At 37.3% G+C, this 20,512-nt stretch overlaps 1 protein-coding gene across 1 annotated transcript; it reads left to right on the top strand.

Moving 5' to 3' along the window:
* The first annotated feature begins 13,846 nt into the window (after window positions 1-13,846).
* Window positions 13,847-19,766, top strand: LOC101630670 (olfactory receptor 1030-like). Its single transcript, XM_004683608.2, has 2 exons — window positions 13,847-13,856; window positions 18,819-19,766. Exon 2 carries the CDS (start codon window positions 18,831-18,833, stop codon window positions 19,764-19,766), a length of 936 nt encoding a protein of 311 aa, XP_004683665.1. The 5' UTR covers window positions 13,847-13,856; window positions 18,819-18,830.
* Window positions 19,767-20,512: the final 746 nt, after the last annotated feature.

Here is a 20,512-nt window from a genome sequence, read left to right as displayed (position 1 = left end):
CTTAAGATTCTTGTTTTGAATACAATGATATACACCAAGCATAGCTCACAAGGTAAATTATGCTAAACAAATCATTTCCTTAGATCAGTCAAAATGTAACTTTTAAAGATTTGTTCATTTATGTATACAGAACTGAGGTACAGGCCAGAGGTGCAGGGGCAATAAGAGGATTCACCAGAGACAGAGTCGGGAGCAGAACAGGCAGATCAATGAAGTGCACTGCTGAGGGGAGCAGCAGATGAGTCAGGAGAGGTCTGCTCTGTCATGTGGGTCACCTCCGGAGCTGGGGGTCCAACTCACACTGAAGGGGCTGCTGCTAGCTTGCAGTGCTACACCTTAACCTATTGTGCCACCAGGGAGGGCCCAAAACATAACTTCTAATACAAAAATGAGGAACAGTTTTTTTTCTCAGTATATATTTTTTTCAATATAAAAGGAAAAATATTACCTGTAGAAATTTGTAGCTCAACAAGGACCAATGAACTGTCACTTTAAAGCAAGGTTACATTTATGAGGGGATCTTTGGGGATAAAAATCCCTTGAGTACATTACTTGTTTGTGAAAATTCCACTGAGAATCATCAAGACAGGAAACTTGCTATATTATTTCATGTAAATGTCTTGCCTAAGAGCTTCTATAGATTTCTTAGTTTTTCCTAATAAAAAACTGTGGTGGCTTGTTAAAATAATTCTTTTTAATGACTCATGAGAATAAACAGTGTACCAGAGAAATTTTAATTTTAAAATAGAAATCCTGGCCCTCCCTGGTGGCGCAGCGGGTTAAAGCACTGCACTGAGAAGCCACTTCCGCATGAGTTCGATCCCCGCCTGCCCCAGAGATGACCACATGGCGCGGCAGACCTCTCCTGACCCGCTCGCTGCTCCCTTCAGCAGTGTACTTCATATATCTGCCTGTTCTGCTCCCCACTCTGTCTCTGGTGAAGCCTCTCACCTCCCCTGAGCCTCTGGCCTGTACCCCAGTTCTGTATGTACAAATAAAATAAAATCTTGAAAAAAAAACATAGAAATCCTTCTGGGGAAAAAAAGTTGGTACGTATGCCTTATTTTTTATGCATGTCTAGATGATGCTGATTAAGAACACATTTCAGAATGGTTCTTCTAAGGAGAAAGAAAACTATGTACTTAACCATCAACTCCAATTGCTTAAGAGTTTGTCTTAAGAGTACAAACTGTCAACTCATCTCCATCCTGCATGAGGGTTACATGTTCCTTCAGAAGGTCCTGGGGCAGAGAAATACAAATGTTTGAGGTAAAATTTCATCAGGTAGGGTCAAGGAGATAGGATCAGGTCATTCAAAGCCTTTGTTTCAAAATTAGACATTCATTTACTACGCATTTAGTCATCCCTCTCTTTTTTGTGTAGGAAAGGCAAGATTTTACCTCTACTGTGCTGGGGCTTTTTGACTGGGCATGAGAATAACTGACAGATTAACAGGAATAAAGCACACAAATTTATGTTTTCGAAATGTGGAGACCTCACAAGGACATGAAGGCTCAAAGAAATACTGCTCAAACCCTACTGTTTGTCTGCTAGGTTAAACAAGGAGACAATTGTGGGAAATTACTATCTGGAAGGCTAAAGGAAGAATTTTTTTTTTACGTCTACATATTTTATGTAAGTACGAATGTACATTCACTCAATTATCACCAAGGGTTCTTTACTACTAGATATTTAAAATATCTACCAAGATATTTTCAAAAACCCATTACGTTTTTGTTTTGTTTTAGTTTAGTTTTTGATAATAAATTATTCTTTAGTGGCAACATTAGAATTCTCCCCATCAGGTATCACCACCATTGTTCTTTGTGCTTCCTTCCCTCTTTGTTCACACTCCTCTCTCTCGCCCCCACGCCCACCTGGTTCCCCCATCCTTAGATGTTCCAGTTCTGTAATCAGTCTTTAACAAGGTCTGTTTCTGCACAGTCCTCAGGGTCTCAACTTCCTATCCTTGATCAGAATGTTACTTTTCCTTCTAGCATAAGAAGGACATTTTCACACAGGAATTTTATGTCCTGTTTTTAAGAAAAAGGAGAAAGGTCAGAGTATTTTTCTTGTATTAACAGATTTTCAGATGCCTTTAACTCAAAATAATATGTTAAAGCGACATACTTTGGGGTGGTATGTTCTACCATCCTATAATTTCAGTAGATACCCCTGACCTATCAGGATTTAGTATTAATTATTTCTTTTAACTTTTTCTCAAATAACACTAGCATCTTTAGAACACTTTAGTTGCAGTTATCTTTACCCCTAATTACTGGCTTTTTTTTGTTGTGTATTTTTATACTTATACATTTTAAGCCCAACAACATTATTGTTATCAATATTTAGTGGTTTGATTTGTAAATATTTGTTGAGATTCAGTATAATTTTTTCCCAGATTTGTTTCTATTTCTTTTAGAATGACATAGTGCCCTTCACTCTGTCAGGATTTTTTTTGTTGCTAATATATTTTAATTGTAAACTTTCTGTTTTAGTCCTTTAAAGATTTTTTTCTTCTGTTTCAAAATTAACTGTTTATCATTCCCTGAATGGTAAGCTTTTGGTTTTCTCTTGATAGCTTTTAGGATGTTTGTATTTTTAAATTTTCAGTTTTACATTATTTCTCTAGGTAATTCCTCTTTATTTTTGTTATTTGAGGTTTACAAGGCTTTTGAGTCTTTGAATTAATGCATTTTATGATTTTTTGAAAATGATCAAAAATCATAAAATGCATTAATTAAATGATTATCTCTTTCAGGATTTCTTCTATCACATTCTTTTTCTCTTTCCCACTGAGTCAACTTTTGTGTATTTAAACTTGTGACCATACCTTTCAGGTTCTTCACTTATTTATTTATTTATTTTTTTGGTCTCTCTGTGCTTTATTGTGTACATTTTTTCCAACTATTCTCCAGTTCACCAACTCTCCTTTCAATTTTACCTAGTATACTATTAAAAGCATTACTTGAGTTCTTCATTTTTAATGTTACATCTTTAGTCCCAAATTTTTTCTTCGAATATTTTTCACATTTACCCTTTGTTTATTGCAGCTAAGATATGGAATGTCCAAAAACAGATGGCTAGATCACAAAGATGCCTCATATCTATTCTCATATATATATGTATATATGTGTATGTATGTATATACATATATATGCGGTGGAATACTATTCAGCAATCAAAATGATAAACTTATGCCATTTGCAGCAATATAGATAGAGCTGGAAGGGATTATGCTCAGTGAAAAAAGGGAGAAGAAAAGAGAAAAAATATCAGATGGATTCACTTATAGGGAAACCAAACAAGGGATTGGTGGGAAAAAAGACAAAATTAGCATGCAGACTATAATACAGAGACATTCAGCATTCAGCTTGGGGGGAGAAGAAAGAGATCAAAATGGGAGGGAAGAGCACAAAAGACTATAGTGACATTTCATGGTTGTCTTGGTGGTGTTAATTTTATGGGGATTGCACCTGAGAGGAGAATGATGTAAAAATACATAAATAAAAGCAAAAGATATATATTATCTTTTGCTTAGAGTTACCAACTTCATGCTCAATATGTTTAATTGCTTCAAATGCCTTTCAACAAAATACCCACACACTTAGTTTAAAGCAACACATTTTTATCTCAGTTTATGGGGATTGTGAATGTGAGCATAGCTAGGTCTTTTGCAAGGCAACAATCAAATTGTCTTGGGCTAAGATCTTTTCAAAGTGCTTGACTAGAAAAAGATCCGACTCAGATTTTGGCAGAATTCATCACCCACCATCCTAGGAGTAAAAACTTTATTGTCTTTCTGACCTGAAGACTATCAACTTGGTATCATCCCTAGTCCTTTGAGGCCATGTTATCTTGTCCTGTGGGCCTTCCAGCAAAACTACCTACCAACAGGAAGAGATTTGCCTCACAAAACAAGTATTACAATCTCATGTACATAGTCATATATGCAACCACATGCATTCCAACACCGTTGCCATATATATATATATATGTATTTTTGTAAGTCAGGTTAAATGTACATATTTTATTAAGATATATATAACTCAGATTCTGTTATGTGTATACTCACTTTCATGTAAGGGATTACAATATTTAGCTCTCATGGATTCTCTAGTTTTTTAAGTTCACTCTTTTTTTTTTCTGTTGCCATATTTTATGTGCTTAGAAGTTCTACCTACATTCAGTTGGTACTCATCAGTCATCCATAAAGCAGTTAGCAGATATTTTAGAAATTTCATTAAAAATGGCTTTTATTAAATTTCAAAGAGCCAGGAGAATTAGGAATTCCCCAATGGGAAAGGATCACATAAACACATGAATACCGGGGGTGAGAGATCATGGGGACAACTTCAGAGTCTGTTTGCCATAAATATACTAAGTGTAATCATTTTTATTCCTTTTTACCAGTTTTTTTTTTATTTTTTTACATTATGTTTATTAAGATAAGTAGATTTATATCATAGTATTTGCTTTGGGGTAATAGGATTCAATCTCTACAAATGTATATTTTCACAAGTTCAGGTTATTCCTTTAAACAATTTTAAACCTGCTCACCATTATAAGCCATGAGCAACTTGGAAATACTACTTTTGTAGAGTAAAAATTGAGCTTAGTTATCTGTTTATGACACAATACACATGAGCAGTGTTACATGTCATAGACTTCACTTCCAATTCTTTAGAATGTTAGTTTCTTTGCCTAAAAGGATGGAGTAGATTGGCAAAACAGGCAACTGAGATGAGGTTGAGAGAGCATTGCTCATGTCACCCTCACAGGGATGGATGGAATTCACAAGATATTTTCCAGAACTTTTCAGAAGCATCTCTGCTCCATGACATTGGGAAAATCATTGCTAATGGAGCAAAATCAATTTTTTTAGAAGCACTGAAATATCTGTATGCCAGGGACATGGGTGGGAGATACCAAAGTTGAAGTGAGATATAATTTAAATAATGACACCAAAACTCTGTTGGGGACCACAACATGTGCTCAAACCATAGACTAAGGTTGACAGAGCAATCACATGGGATTGAAAACATCTGACCCACTTGATATAGTTGGCTCAAAACACGCTACGATTAGACAGTGGGGACCTGCTTTGAAATAAGTTGAAATGTAGTGGGCATTCCTCGTGAGCTTTTCAGGATCAGCACAGAGTTTCAGAGTGCCTTGGATTAATAAAATATTGTGTATCCTTGAGGAAAATCTTTGCAAAATTATCACATACATATTCTATAACTCATTCCATGGGATGAGATTTAATGGACTTAAGGTCATTTAAAGGTAATTTTCAATTAAAACAAGGAAAAACCTACAACTTTCAAGGGTTTCTACATACTGGTTCTGAATTACACTAATCTTGAGGGTACCAGGTCTCCACAGTGGTCCACTGGTCTGAGAGAGAGCTTATAGGTATCATGTTGCAAGTGGAATTTTGACCTCATGTCACCTCATTGTGGGCTCAGCAGCACCGATTTATAACTGGAATAGTCAACAATGCCTGAAATCCTCCTCCCTCATTGGTTCTCTGATCCACAGAAAAGGACTATTACATTGGAAGGTTAGAGTGTATGCTCCTGATTCCATTTCTCCTAGCCAAAAGGTAAAGAAAAAGAATGCTGCTTTCTTCAGGGAAAAAGAGATCAATTCATCCATGAAAACTGCAACATGACTCTGGCAGTCTTACTGAAGCCATAGTATCCAGCAGAGCTGATGTTAGTACCTTTAGTGTCTCGTGGGGGCACTTCTGACCCAGGCTGCAGGGCCTCATGCTCAGCAATTGCTGGCCAGACCACACAGATGTGGGTCACAGTCTTAAACCTGAGTGGATGGGTCCTCCTGGTGACTCAATCTGCTGAAAATACACAGTACTTCTATTGCTTGCACTGCTGTATCTGGCTGATACACAAGTGTCATGGTTGCTTTTTTTTTTTTTTTTTGGAATAACATTGAATAACATTTATGGTAATGGTAACATTGGTTTACAACATTGTGTGTGATTTAGAGGTGATATTTAAAAGTTAACAATGCATGTGGAGTAAAATCAATATGGATGAGTATTTAGCTGGCCCTCATTCATTTAAATAGTTCCATCACATTAGAGTCAGATATGTAGCTGTTTAAATACTACAGCATAAAGGAATACACTGTAGATGGCATCATTCTAGCTCTCAGGAGGTAGAATAACACTAAGGAGAAAGATCTAAGCTCTCAGATCAGATTACTTGTTTCAAATCCCACTTCAAGTTCCTATTGATTTGCTTTGTGACCTTGACAAAATTATTCAACTCAAAGTACTCATGTTCATTATCTGTATAACAAAAGTAATAGAACTGTTAGACATTAAACAAATATGTGTAAAATTCTTAGAATGATGTCTAACACATAATATGTACTCAACAACTATTAGACACCATTAATATGAGGGCACTAACACAAGGAATAATGCTTTAATTCATCCTTAATGTTTTAATTAATCTTTTTTAATAATTCATTGAGATGTATTATTACTTTTATTTGACAGTTGAGGAAATAGAAGCAAACTAAGCTCATTTAGCAAAAAAAAAAAAAAAAAAGAAGAGCCTGCCTCAGAATCTTCACTCCTAATCACAAAACTAGAATTAATTTCTTACTGATATTACTACTATTGCTTCTTATTTCTATTACCATTATTCTGTCCCATTCACATGCTAATTCTGATATGAAATCAAGGTTGATTATTACAATCATAAGTAAATGCATGTTCAAGCTCATTAGAACAATTACTTGCCTTTGAAGTATAAGTTGTTTTCCTGAAACTAGCCTTTGGGTTTGGATTAGTTGGCTCAGAAGTTGATGGTTTTAATGACTCCTCAGGGATTAGAGCAGACTTTGCTCATAGTTCAGGGATTCACTTCTCCTATATTTGGAACTGAAACTGAGGTGCAGAATTGATGACTAGTCCCAGAAGACTCCCAGGTGAGACACCAAATCTGTCTGTCTCTGCCTCCCTAGCAGCTCAAGCTGATACATCTGAAAGACATGGCGGCTCCCCAGATGATAGGACATCAAAGCCACAGAGGATCAGAGGGTGTCATTTACTCATAGTCATGTGTGTGTGTGTGTGTGCGTGTGTTGTGTTCATAGTTGTGTTTGCGTGTGTGTTCATAGTCGTATGTGTGTGTGCATGATGAACACACATGCACACACATATAAAACAAGTATATCTATAGATACATATATATACACATATTGTACTTGTTTTATATTTTCTTGCTGTGTGTGTGTGTGTATTCAAATGGAGATTACAAACACTAGAGAAAATCATCTTCTCCCTCTTTGGGACCTGATACTACCTGACTCTTTGAAATTTAATAAACACCATTTTTTTACTAAAATGTCTAAAACCTCTGCTAACTGCTTTATGGATGACTGGTGAGTACCAACTGAATCTGTAATGTGTTCTGGCACTGAGGAGATGTCTGATCAAGTTTCATTCAGGAACTGTCATCAGACTTGAGAAAATAATCTAGATCAGTGGCATTCTGAGAAAATGTGCATACACTGACCAAGGGAAAGATTAGAAAGATTGTGGGAGCGATGGGAGATCTAGGCTTCAGACAAATAGGATCTCATGCATATAGTATATTAATAGCTATATATATATATATATATATATATATATATATATATATATAAAAGCATGAATGAGTCTAAAGAAGGCATTTGAAACTTCACATAATAAGACTGTAAAAATATCTCATGGTAGAAAAGATACCAAGATATTTCACTATTTCATTTTATAGTAAAATGCTTAAGAAAAATATTTACAACTTCTTATTCTCTTTTATCAGATTGCTTTTGTCAGCTACAGTCTATAATACTTAAGAGGGGAGGGCCCTCCCCTCCCTGGTGGCACAGTGGTTTAAAGCACAGCACTAAGAATCGAAAGCCACTTCCACATGAGTTCCATCCCCACCTGACCCGGAGGTGACCAACATGGCGTGGCAGACCTCTCCTGACCTGGCCACTGCTCCCCTCAGCAGTGTATTTTGTTGATCTGCCTGTTCTGCCCCCCCACTCTGTCTCTGGTGAAGCCTCTCACTGCCCCTGCACCTCTGGCTTGTACCCCAGTTCTGTATGAATAAATAAATATTTAAAAAAATATTTAAGAGGGAAATTTCAATTTCTTTCTTTTCAAAGTATATACAAAGTGTTCTTTAAGTTGTACATTTATAAATTAAGTACCTGGTGGAAGGGGGAGAGAATATCCAAGCAAAAAATAGTAGCATAATTATAAGTACAAGAGCAATATAAAACGTGCAAAAAAAAAAAAAAGAGGAGCTTAACATTTGAAATGGAACATGAGTAAGCACTTGAACAGAATCAAAAGATCCTCTTATTCAACAATATGTGTTTGTGAACATGTAAAATCACTGTGAAAATAGTGGCTAGAGACAAAGATAGAGCTTTTACATAGCAAACAATAGTTTGAAGCATGAATTAGTTAATGCTATACTTCTATGTATTCAAATGGTTGGCAAAGGCTGTGTTTCACAGAGTTATGGAGAAATGAGCAGGAATGGAAAAAATTGAAGAATTCTGTCAATGAATATTCTCTTTGAATCTCTATGTTGGGGGGCCACATCTGGAGTACAAGTGAAATAACATCTTATTACCTATCATGCATCCATTCACTCATCTTTATTCACCTCATCATCATGCTTTAAATGCTGTAAAGTTGTGGCCCATGCCAGTTGTATCTTAATATATTTTTCAATAAAAAGATTAACCCATCATGTATCATCAGAATTCCTTCCATTGAACACTTTGATAGATCACCCTTACCGACATATTCTTTGTTTTTGTTATTGCAAGCCTAAAGATTTCATCTTTTTTAATTTAAATTGATTTATGTATTTTTTATTTAAGTATTTCTTTATTTTAAATCATTCTTAATTGTCAGAAGTCATTTGCTAAAACTAGAATCAAATATAAGTTGGATTATTACCAGAATGCATGCCTATGGTAATGTATTTCAAGGAAGGGGTAGAGAAAAGAACTTAATGACTGGAGGTGAGAAAAGTGAGAGGAGCAATTTTTTTTTTTAAATCACCCCCTCCCCCCCAGTGGCGCAGCAGGTTAAAGCACAGCACTAAGAAGCTAAAGCCACCTCAGCATGAGTTTGCTCCCCACCCTGGAGGTGACCCAGATGGCACAGCAGACCTCTCCTGACCCATCTGCTGCTCCCCCTCAGCAGTGTACTTCATCAATCGGCCTGTTCTGCCCCCCACTCTGCTCTCTGGTGAAGCCTCTCACCGCCTCTAGCCTGTATTGCAGATCTATATGTATAAATAAATTTTTTAAAAATCACATTCAATATTGTTTGTGGATACTTACAATGTGGGAGTTATGTTTGCAGTGCTAATTTCAAAAATGTGCTGAGGGAAAGCCACATCTAATCACAATCCCTGTGATTATTCACTGCTTTACTCAATGTCTGTTATTTTCTCATTTCCCCTCCAGAAGGAAAAAAAATCAAGAATAAACAAAATGATTAGAGAAATTCAGTGCACTGGAACCAAACACTTCCTCCATATATTCCCAGAAATCAAGAACATCTAAGTTTCTCTCTATGTTTTCTTAACTTTGAGTATTATCAACCTTGTATGGAAACAGGAAATGATCTTGATGCTCTGATTTGGTAGGAAAATCCCTTGTCCCATTGAACTTTAAGTCTGTTTGGGGAGCTGCCATTCCCACGGAGTCTTGTACTGTCTTATCCTTCAGGAAACAGCCATTGTCATGAAGGGCATCTTTACACAGATTAATTTCTTACCTGTTTCACTAACCAGGAATCAACATGTCCTGGCCAGAGTATCCTATGGCCAAGCCATGTCCATCAGTCACTTTGTGAGCAACATAATCATAGTGTCTAAAGAAATGCAGAGGGCCCTCTCTGGTGGTATAGTGGCTTAAAGCACAGCACTAAGAAGCTAAAGCCACTTCAGCATGAGTTCAATCACCACCCAGGAGGTGATCCATATGGCCCAACAGACCCACCCACTGCTCCCCTCAGCAGTGTATTTCATCAGTTGGCCTATTTGGCTCCCCACTCTGTCTCTGGTGAAGCTTCTCACTGCCCCCACCTCTGACCTGTACCCCAGTTCTGTATGCATAAGTAAATAAACCTTTAAAATAAATAGAGAGAGAGAGAGAGAGAGAGAAATGCAGAAAATCATGCTGGCCAGGGATGACCTAAACTCAAGGACACCTGCAATGGTATTCTCTTTGCCGCTGCTGGCCAACTGGAGTGTCCTCCATCTCTTGATTTACACAGTTCCACAGTTTCTGGCTTTTGACTGTTAGAGATTTCACTCAAAACAAACCCAATTACTAATTTTTTAATTAGCAGTCTGTCAAGATCACTAGTGCTCTTAGGATTGTCTGCCTCCTCAGAAATCCAATCTGAATTTAGTCCCACCAATTCCCCCCTTTTGAAGCTTCTTTTTTTTTTTCTAATTTTATTTATTCATACAGAACTGGGGTACAGGCCAGAGATGTGGAGGGTGAGAGGATTCACCAGAGACAGAGTGGGTTGCAGAACAGGCAGGTCGACGAAGTACACTGCTGAGGGGAGCAGCGGGCGGGTCAGGATTGGTCTGCTGCGCCATGTGGTCACCTCGGGGGCAGGCGGGGATGGAACTCATGCGGAAGTGGTTTAAACTTCTTTGTGCTTTCACCCGCTGTGCCACCAGGGAGTGCCTGAAGCTTCTTTTTACTATTTCTTCCACCTCTCATTCCTGGATCTAGCCAACTTTATTCTCTGAGATTACAAAACAAACACTCTCACTCCTAGTCTTAACTTGGACCAGGTCACTGAGGTCAGAAGCATGCTGAGTCTGTCACACAGCTCAAGACATTTCAAGGAAAATAATTTCTAGAGGTGATGCCCAAGGCAAAAACTATAAAACATGTATCAAAGGAAAGCAGGACTTGCTATTAATAATTATGCAGAAATGGACCCCAAGCTATCTAGTGTTACCTGGCCTCAGAAACTGGGATAATATATTTTAATTATAAAACTCATTATTTAGAAATGCAGAAGACCAACATGTACATATAAGAGAAATGATCCATAGTAGAAAATTTGTTTAATGGTTGTCTATTGTTTAGTCAAATAAAGCTTTTCTTCATGTCATTCCTTTTTCTCTGTTATACTCTGTGGGATGCTTGGGTGATAAATAAAGAAGGCATTTCTCAGATCACAGAACATGTTTGTTTATTTTGACTTTATCCAGTAAACACAAAAAATTCTGAATTATTTTCATCTATGGGTTTTTCTAGATGAAGGAAAACACATATCAATTATGGTAATTTTCAGTTATTATGTGATTTTCTCCCCCCAGAAGTAGTTTCCAATTATAGCATATTATTTCACAAATCCTATATCATTTGAATATTAATGCCATTCAAATCTGTCTCAGACAATGCAATCACTCAGACATGTGAATCTCAACATCCCCAGTATAATCACAGGCCAGAGTCTCTTTTCTCAGATCATGCAAAGCTGTTCCTCCAGCCAGACAGATCAGCTCCTTTATAGAAAGTCACAGCCTCTGCATGGCTCACAAATACAAAGATAATAAATGCAGAAGAGAAAAAACTTTCCCTTGCTGTGAAGGATGAAGTTTTCTACTCAAATGATGTTACCTAAATTTCTTCCAGATCTATTTAAATGTTGGCAACATTAGTACAGAATCATAAATTGGTACTCCTCCAGGCTTCACTTTTCCACCCCTGAAGAATATGGGAGGATTTCACCAAGGGAAATCTGAATGTTTAATTTAGTCTCAAATCAAATGCAACAGCAGTACATTAGCCACAGTGCAAACATGCTGATTTTCAGAGCATCTGTCAACTCACAGTTCTATGAAAGAATCAAGACATTCTGGGTTCCTGGTTTAGGTAAACCAAAGCATTGAATTGTTTTTCCTAGACTTTGAGTTGCTTTACTCTGAGACTTTTACTAGTCACCACCCTCAGGAGATAACCTTAACAGGATTCTTACACAGCCACCTAGTGAGTGTTCTTCTTCAAAGAGCATCCCCAGCTGAATATCTGCCTTTCATCAAATCCTCCTGAAAGCTAGAATTAAGTGTCATGGCCTGCTGGATTCTTCCAACACCTTACTCTTTCTAAGAATCTCACTGGTGGCTATCTGACATGCCTCACCTTGGAATTTCTCTTTGCTGAGCAATGAAACATAGTGCAATCACTGGCTGAAGAGTGCCTTGGTCAGCTTTCTTCAACAGCCTCCTACTGTCCCCTTCCAGGCACTCACCCAGGCACTCACCCCAAGATACAGTGTGTCATCTGCTTTCTGCAAGGACAGCAAGAAAAATATGTTTGGTTCCCCATGTCCATCCCTCTGGGTACTCAATTCTCATCACTGGTTCAAAATGAAATGAGAACTCCTCAAGAAAAACACAATTCTTGAAAAACATGCATTATCATTTGAATTGGCACTTGAATTCCATCCATTGAAAGATGACATAAATGCCAATAATACAGCTGACTCTCTGTCTCTCTACTTACTCCCTACTTAAGGTAGTATATAATCCCAGAGATTCTGAAAATGGAAGTCTCATTACTGACTGTCAAGATCATCTGTGATCACGTATGCATTTGCAAAATCATGGACTTCTTTGGTTAGCAAATCAAGCTTACATTACACTCTACCACACATATATCCTACAAAATTTCTCCTCTAAACAATATGAAAAGTCATAGATTTACCAGCAATGAGTTACTTAAATGGGCAACCAGAGTAAGAAAGTTCACACAAGAATCATGTCTCTGGGTCCAACATAAGCACACTTTTCTTTCAGTTTCCTCCCTTTGGTGTAAATTAATGAGCTGGAAAGAGTTTCTGTTGAGAGACAGAAAATGCACTTTCTATGAGAATGCTCTCACCTTTGCTCCGCCCTGCTCGCAATGCTCAGGCTGGCCGTGTTCTTTGCAGCAATGCTTGAAGAGTGATACTAAATCACTGAAACTTACAGCCTAGAGGGCCAGGTTCAGTCTTTTCCCTGGTACCATGAAGAAAGATCAGCTGCATTGGAAAACCGATCCCGGTCACATCAGGTAGTCTTAAATACTCAATCCAGAGGAAAGAGGAAAACAAAAGAGGAAGGAGACCTATGGGGCAATTAAAATATTTAGTTCCTGACCTGATTTTGAATATGATTGTATTTGAGGCAATAGTAAATACATAACAGTAGAAAACGTGTTTTCTTTTGCACCATCTGTTGGGATAAATATGATGACCAAACCATCTTTTTTTTACAAGCAAGAACATCCTGGATGTGCATCCTCATTGCACAATCTTTGCACAATCTTACCTAGTCCCCTATAAAACACTCTGTAGGCCCTCACCTTACTACAGCCACAGGTCATCAGCTACAGACGCCCTGCCAAGGGCAGGAAGGCACTCTCCAGCAGTCACACTAGGGGTTCTATACTTGGGAGACATCCTGAGAATGTGCACCAAGCATCACAACCTGAGTCATCATTAGTTACCAGGATGATTCAGGGATTCTAATTCCCCAGAGTAGTTTAAATCAAATGTAAAATATCTCACAGAAACTCTGCATAAGCTGTTCCCTTGGTACCCAAGAAGCTCTGGAATAACAAAAGATAACACACTCATTACACTTTAACCTTATAAATACTCACGGGTTGTCAGTGTGGAATGCAGAGTGCAAGCCTTCCAGTCAGACATGAAGAAGCCTGTTGGTCTGACTGGAAATACTTTAAGTGGACACTTCCAGATCACTGGGAATCCTGACTGACTATCCGAAAGGTGCTTGGTGAGTTGTATTTACTTTTAAGACTGTTGTAGTAAAACTGCAAGGGAGCCCAGAGAAGGACTCAGTTCTGGGACTGTAAAGAGGATAGGGCTTCAGGAAAGGTATTTTGGCTTCTGTTAGAAAATGGGAGAGGATTGGTTGATTTTTCCACGGAAAAGGTGAGATTTTTTCCTTTTTGTCTGTGTATTATTTTATTACTGTGGATCTGATAAAATCACGGAGCATCTGAGATTACGTGCAAAATTTTGATCAAATGAAACATCCTTAGGAATAGATAATTAGCTTTCATCAGATTCTCAAAGTAGTTCATGCATCCCTCTCTTTCTAAGGGTTAAAACTATTCATCAAATTTCTAAGGGTTAAAACTATTCATCAAATTTCTTTAACTTGTTCAAATAATGAATGCTAAATAACAAAAAGCACTCTGAATTATTAAATGTTGAATATGTCAGTTAAACCCAATAATAATATTAAAAGTGCCTGAATAAACTAAAAGGAAGCACTTTTGAACTTATACTAACACTGTCTAAAATATTCTCATAGGCATCCAAAGTTATAAGAAAAAGACTAAAAAGCAAGATTATGAAATGAATTTATACTGAGGAATCATAAGGGGTGTGTATCATTCTTGGCTCCTCAACCTACCAGTTACGAATCCTGGCTTATCTACTTTATGAATCTGTAAAAACTACTAAATACTTCTGTGCCTCAGTTTACTCATGAAGAAAATAGGGATAGCAAAAATTATATATTAAGTAAAATTATGTAAGTCGATAGAATAAATCTTGCCACAATAAAAGTATTCAAATAATCACTAGGTATTGTCATTAAATTGGAGAGTAATTAAATCTCAATCCATAATTTATTATTTTATTTTTCTCTTAGGTAGAAAATTACAAGGCAAATATCTGTTTTTTGAGATTTATTATTTTGCTTCTCCTGGAATTTATCATCAAGTCTAGTTATAGTCTAAGAACTAATAGACTAAACATTGACCTTACCAATAAGCCTCAGTCTTAATTATCAATGAAAAAATAAGATTGTATCCTAGAGTGAAAACTCATCTGAAAGAACATCCAACAAAAAGTATTTGGGAATACAAAAGTATGTCCATAGAATAAATGATAAATCTATGTATAAAAAATGTAAAAGAAAATTTTAAAAAGCTAAGAACTTGAGAGAAAAATGTACAATCACATTTAATTGCTAACAGTATAAAGTTATTCAAGTAAGCTACAGACTGCCCACTGGTTTGGGGTGTCCTTGCAGAGTTACTAAATCTTTCCACACCTCTATTTGAAGTGAGAAGCATTTTACTTTGAATGGAGGCAGGAAGAGGTGACCAAGTCTAAATATGAAGAATGTTTTGCTGCTATTAGATGGCACAGAATCCCGAGCAGCAGTCATTTTACTGAGCAATTCTGTTTATAGGCAACACATGAAGTTGTCAAAGTTTGGCTTGGACTTAAGCCATCATTAAAAGAGTGTAAACTACCACGAAATAGGTCACATCTAGCATAACTCGGAATGTCAGAAATACCTAAATTTAAACAGCTGCTTGTTGTTACTGAGATGAGTCAGCCTAACAACACCTGAGGGCGCTTAAGACAGCTGCTCTCTCCAGTCCTTAAAGGTATACTTTTCCCAAAGGCTCACCCTCGAACCCTGGCTGTTACCTATTTCTCTCTCCCTGAAAGATCTCACTGATTCCCCTGGCTGTTACCACCAGCTGTGTATTGATGACTCCCTTATCCATCTCACTGGCTCTGCTGATGTTAAGAGACCTCCACTTTCCCTCAAACTACATTCAACACTGTTCCCTCCTCGCCACTCCTAGATCAGACTCCCTGATTCTTCTAAAGCACCTCTCAATAGTATTGTTAGATAATACAATGGGGAATGTCACTTTTCCCCCCCACTCTCAATTATGCTTTCAAATTTTTAATTCTATACCAGTTTTGGCACTTGTGTGTTTGTGTGTATGTTTACATTGTGACAGATCTCCTTAGGTAAAAGAAAGAAGTAAAATTATCAACTCAAAATTCATCGTTATTTTGGTCTCCCAAACTTAAAACTGAAGTGTCAGTCAATAGCCAACAGACCCAGGCTTTGCCTCGGAGTAACTCTCATGCCTCTGTCTGTTCTCCCTTTCAAATGCTGTTGTTTCCCTTTCAAATGCTAGTCAGGTTTTACATGAAAGCATCCCAGCTGGCACACCTGCTGACAGACCACCCCCTGGAACCTTGAATCTATTCTGAACCACATACTGCCAGATTTAAACCCTCAGTACCAATCAAGCATCCTACTGCTCATACCTACTGCTCATAATGCCTAGTGGGTCTACATTCACCACTCAATTTGTTATTAAACTCCCCTAGTATGAGAACATCTTCACGGTATGGCCTGCCTTTACTCCCTTTCAGATTTTTTCCTTGCTACTCTCTTCCACAGAATGTATATTCCAGGAAGGATAATCACTGTCCCTCAAACGTGCTCTGGGCTGTCCTGACTCAACTTGTTAAGAGTTCCTTCCTCAAACACTCTCCTCTAATCCTTCCTTTGTCTTTCGAGGTTCACACATCTTCCAATGACTATCCCAGCTCATTTTGAAAAGTGCCCATTCCCTGCAGGATACAGAGCAAATTCCTTAAAATGGATTAGAGGGTTTCAGCATCCAGTCCAGACACACTTACAGTCACATTTCTTATCACTCACTAACAAGCAGTACTAGCCTTAGACCAAGCATAGGAACTGCTGCCTTGGCTCCATTCCTTAGGGCAAGTCTGGGCCACTTCTACTGAACCCCACCCCCTGAGGCAAAACCAAAATGATGGATACACCTGGCTATCCAATACACCTTCTGGATCATTTTCAGGTAACAGAAAAGTGAAATTCCTTGTCTACCTGGCCACCAACTTACTCTCAGAGTCTCTTTCTCAGGTCATCTTGGATACATGAATCACATTGCTGATATCCACACACCTAGGCCTTGAGGACAGTCAAAGCAGGGCTGTGTTTTAGGGATGTGAACATAGTACACACATTCAGCTGACATGTACACATGTGCCGTCACAATGTGGCCAGGAAACAGGCCCTCTTGCCCTCATTCCTGCAAGGGACTCCCAAAAATTCTGCCTTCTGGATCATCATAAAGGTATATTTATGAAGGAGGAAGAACAGACATGTTATTAAGGTGTTATCCTTATATTTTTAACTTTTACATATTTAGGCACACGTTCCTCCCTTTGTTATTCTGTCCTAAGTCCTCCAATGTCAAAGGTCAGACTGCTCCCAGGAGATTTGTCTTTAACTATGCCAAATATTTGCAGTTCTCTCCTGCCCTATCTTGCTCAAACATCAGTTATATTGCTCAGGCTACTCTTTCTGTGTGTAATGCCTGGCAGTTTCCTTTTCTCCTGAAGCATCCGTCAAGAAGGTGAAAGGTAAAATTTGCCCCACTCTCTCTCTTTTTTTTTTTGCACTGCTCTAGAAGTACTAGATAATACAAACAAAAACAAGAATGAAAGAAATGCATGGGGGATATTCACATTTCTGTCACATTATATGAATTTGTATTGAGATTACTAAGGGAATTAACTAAAAAACTATTTTTTAATTGTAGGAAGTTGTGTTAAAAAGATAACTATAAATTTAATTTATAAAATTCAGTAGATTTCCTATATGTAAATAACACTTAACTTACAAAATGAAAACAAGATCGTTCACAACAATAACAAAGATAAAATACCTAGAAATAATTTTTAAAGAAATATATAGATATTTATTTATGAAGTCTAAAGAAAACTTTAAAACTCTACTTAGAAAAGTCTTTAATAAATAGAATACATACCGTAGATATAGAAAAGAAAATTTGATGTCAGTTCTCCCTAAATTAACGTTAAATGCAACAGGATTCCAAGTGCAAACAAAATTTTTTTTGAAACTTAGTAAAATAATGCTAAAGTTTATCTAGAAAAATATGTGAGGATAGCCAGAAAATATGCTAGAAGTTATCAAATCAATTATATAGCTATTGTATTTAAATGTTTGCTCCTATTCTAGGACAGATTGCAAAGAAAAAACGTTAGCAGAAATTGGCTTAAGTACTGATGAAGGTTTTACCATGTAATAAGGCTGGAGTTTTTAATCACCTGGAAGATGACTTCATCAACAAATGGAATTATACCTGGCTAGCTCTTTGGAGAGATAATAGAGTTGATTACCTCATTCATTAGTTCAAAGATTGTAATGTGAAAATGAAATCCAGTAAGTGTTAGAATAAAATGAAAAAAAAAAAACTAAAAATTTTAAAATTTTATCCATATGTCAAAAAAAATCAGAATTCACAAAGAAAAATATTGAAAAATTAACATCAGATTGATTGCATAGCACAAAGAAAAAATGCCATACCAATGTTAAGGGACAAGTGACAAACTGAAAAACAATCTGAGATACATATCTTGGCAAATAACTGAGTTCCTAACAAACAAAAAGCCCCTATAAATAGAAGACCAACAATCTAACAGGAAAATTATCAAAGGTACTGATTTGACCATTCACAGAAAACAGAAATACCCTTGCAAATAAGTATTTGGGGAAATGCTAACCCATACTCAGTTTAAAAAAAAAAAAACAAAAACATGAAGTGGCAAAGGTCTAAAAACTCATAAACTTTTGTTTCTGGGGTAACTAGCATTCTTGCACCATAATAATAGGTATGTAACTTGGTGTAGCTTACTTGGAGGTCAAATTTGCTGATCTCATTCAAAAGAGCAAATGAGAGTATTGAGATATTTGACTCGATTTTAGCAAAATAAAACTTCCATGGGTAAAGTAAATGTTTAATATTTAAATAATGCTGGGATGATGCAGCCAAATGCTAGTTATCTGTTACTGAAACAAAAGTTACGAAGCTCTTGTTTTTCATCATTCTGAAGCCATATTTCTTCTTTTTCCAACAAGAAAGAGACCAAAATGGCAAGAGGCAATCGTACCACAGTTACAGAATTTGTCCTCATGGGATTCACAGAACGCCCTGAACTTCAGCTCCCCCTCTTTGTGGTGTTCCTGGTGATTTATATCATCACCCTAGTGGGAAACGTTGGCATGATCCTGCTCATCAAGGTGGATTCAAGACTCCACACACCTATGTACTATTTTCTCAGTCACCTAGCATTCATTGACCTCTGTTACTCTTCTTCTATTGGGCCCAAGATGCTGCAAAACTTACTGGTAAAGAAAAAAACCATCTCGTTTTCAGGTTGTTTTGTGCAGCTGTACTTCTCCAGTGCTTTTGCCACCACCGAATGCTTCCTCTTGGCCACCATGGCCTATGACCGCTACATGGCCATCTGCAACCCCCTGATTTACACAGCCATTATGACTCAGCGGGTCTGCAAGGAGTTAGTGATAGGGGTCTATACCTATGGCTTCCTCAACTCTGTGATACAGACTGTTCTGACTTTCCAGCTGTCTTTCTGCGAATCCAACGTCATCCACCATTTCTACTGTGCTGACCCCCCTCTCCTTGCCCTCTCCTGCTCTGACACTCAGAACAAAGAAAAGCAGCTTCTGGTCTTTTCTGCAGTGAACCTCACTGGATCCCTCCTGACAGTCCTCGTCTCCTACATTTGTATCCTTTTGGCCATTATGAAAATCCAGTCATCCGAGGGCAAATGCAAAGCATTTTCCACCTGTGCCTCCCACCTCACTGTGGTCAGCATCTTCTATGGGACACTGTTTTTCATGTACCTGTGGCAACCTAAAGCAGGGAATTCATGGAAATACAACCAAGTAGTCTCTGTGTTTTATAGTCTTGTCATTCCCATGCTCAACCCCCTGATCTATAGCCTGAGGAACACAGAAGTGAAGGATACCCTCAAAAAGATGCTAGAGGGCAAAGAGTCATAGCGAGGGAGCTATCAGTTGTAGCATAGTGAAAGTGTGGTACACAGACATGGTGTAACTAATCATATCGAAATTTAGCAGGCCAATTGCTCTACTATTACAACCGTCAATCCAATCTGATTTTTGAATGAGCAAAAGTACTGGGTCACTTCCTTGACATAGTTATGTTTAGTTCAATTAATTATCACGGACCAATTAAAATTAACACACAGGCTATAATAAGGATGTACTTCATATCTGGAAAGTGAATTGGTGTACTATCAATTGGGTAATAGTATGATTCTAAATTCAAAAAAAATCCTAATATGAAACTGGGTACAGAATTTATGCAAGAAAATTCGTGCTTTTAGAAACATTTTCCATTTTCTCTAAATGGACTATATTGTAACAAATCATTTGTTAGTCTTAAAACATTTTGCTTCATAATATATTGTTATAGATGCTGGCTAATTTTAAACCAGATGGCAAAAAATGAGCTTATTGATTCTAAATACATGTTTAAAATGAGCAATAGAAAAAATAACATTACAACAATATTAGAGATGGACAAGAATAGAAAAAACTAGGAAGAGTTAGTGTGATCTTTTTGGTTTTTGCATTTTAGCATGAGCAAGACTTAATTGGAAAAAACAGAGAGTGTGTAGGGTAATTTCAGAGGTGTTAAAAGTGGTCATTTACTCAACAGCAGGGTTTCATTTTTCTAGTCTTTGAAAAGTGCAACTATAGTGAATATTTTTGTAGGGAGAGTG

Source organism: Condylura cristata, unplaced genomic scaffold, assembly GCF_000260355.1.
Source record: "Condylura cristata isolate star-nosed mole 26May11 unplaced genomic scaffold, ConCri1.0 scaffold00015, whole genome shotgun sequence".
NCBI classification, from domain to species: Eukaryota; Metazoa; Chordata; class Mammalia; order Eulipotyphla; family Talpidae; genus Condylura; species Condylura cristata.
This window is presented reverse-complemented; position numbering and strand designations above follow the sequence as displayed.